Source organism: Lepeophtheirus salmonis, unplaced genomic scaffold (assembly GCF_016086655.4).
Source record: "Lepeophtheirus salmonis unplaced genomic scaffold, UVic_Lsal_1.4 unplaced_contig_1459_pilon, whole genome shotgun sequence".
Classification (NCBI taxonomy): Eukaryota; Metazoa; Arthropoda; class Copepoda; order Siphonostomatoida; family Caligidae; genus Lepeophtheirus; species Lepeophtheirus salmonis.
Window position 1 is genome coordinate 1,380 of NW_027291047.1, and position 1,240 is coordinate 2,619.

General features: G+C 38.4%; 1 protein-coding gene across 1 annotated transcript; it reads right to left on the reverse strand.

Moving 5' to 3' along the window:
- Positions 1-262: 262 nt before the first annotated feature.
- Positions 263-861, reverse strand: LOC121130963 (maintenance of carboxysome distribution protein A-like; the record flags this gene model as incomplete). The annotated part of the gene is made up of 2 exons (XM_040726580.1): positions 636-861; positions 263-589 (listed from the first exon to the last, which is right to left on the reverse strand). Coding segments are annotated over exons 1-2 (553 nt in total), but the record flags the coding sequence as incomplete, so codon positions are not given.
- Between the last annotated feature and the right edge of the window lie 379 nt (positions 862-1,240).

Below are 1,240 nucleotides of genomic sequence, written 5' to 3' on the forward strand. Positions count from 1 at the left end.
GATACTGGGGCTTCTCCCCACTGACGTAACATTAAATTAATAGCTTCAACCAGACCGTCATGCTGCGTTAAACCATTATCTTCTGCCGCTCTTTTAAACCGTATAGCATCTTGCTGATAACCTAACTTGCACATGCCGTGTCACAATTTCTTTTTCCGCCCTACTTACTTCTACCACTTTACTTTTTGCTGGTGTTGAAATCATAGGTTTACCTTTTCCAAAGTTTGAAAAATTTGGTTTTTTTCTTAGCCACTATAAATACCTCCAATTTTATTCCATAAATCAATTATTTCTTCTGCCGCTTTACCATTAGGTTCATACTCTGTTACTCCTTGACCGTTAGCTGCTGCATGTTGGTATGCCATACGTTGTCCAACAGACCCAATAACCTCAAACCCAGTGCTATTAATAAAGTCCTCTGCTTGAACTGAAACCGTTGTATTCGCTGGGACCGCATTTAAAACAAAATAGCCTTTACCATTATTTGCATTTATAAGCTGCGTTGTCGCCTCTGCTGCCGATAAATCGAACGCTGATGGTATAACCGGCATTAAACATATATCAGCCACATTCACCGCATTGGCTGCTGCTGTTGAATTATGCGGAGGGTGTATCAATAAGAATAAATTGATTACCTTGCTGTTGTAACTCCTTAACTGTATTGGCTAGTTCTGGTGGATGAGTCACTACCATTCTAATATCCTCACCCTCTCTTGATCTCAACCATGCACAAGCTGTTGCCTGCGGATCTAAATCTATTAATGCTGTTTTAACACCACCACTAGCAGCTAGAGCAGCGAGGTTAACAGCTATAGTGCTTTTCCCACTACCGCCTTTTTGGTTTACTGATGCAATAATCATATTATGATACCCTTGATGTAATGATGTAATGATGTAATGATGTAATGATGTAATGATGTAATGATGTAATGATGTAATGATGTAATGATGTAAAAGTACCATAACCCTGAAACAATATAAACTAAAAATATTAATATTAGACAACGCATTAAAGAAAAATTCGAGTTTTATTTCCTTGTATAAATGGCTTTATATTCACAAAAGACCGCATAAAGCGAATGATAGGCGACCTCCCTTGATGTGCACATAAACTCTACTTTAATATCAGTTGAAAATGGGAAGATTACACCCAAACAAAGTTACCGTGTTAATAGATAATAACTGCCCACAAACGCGTTCACAACAGCAACGGCACCTTCACTGGCACGCCGTATTTATG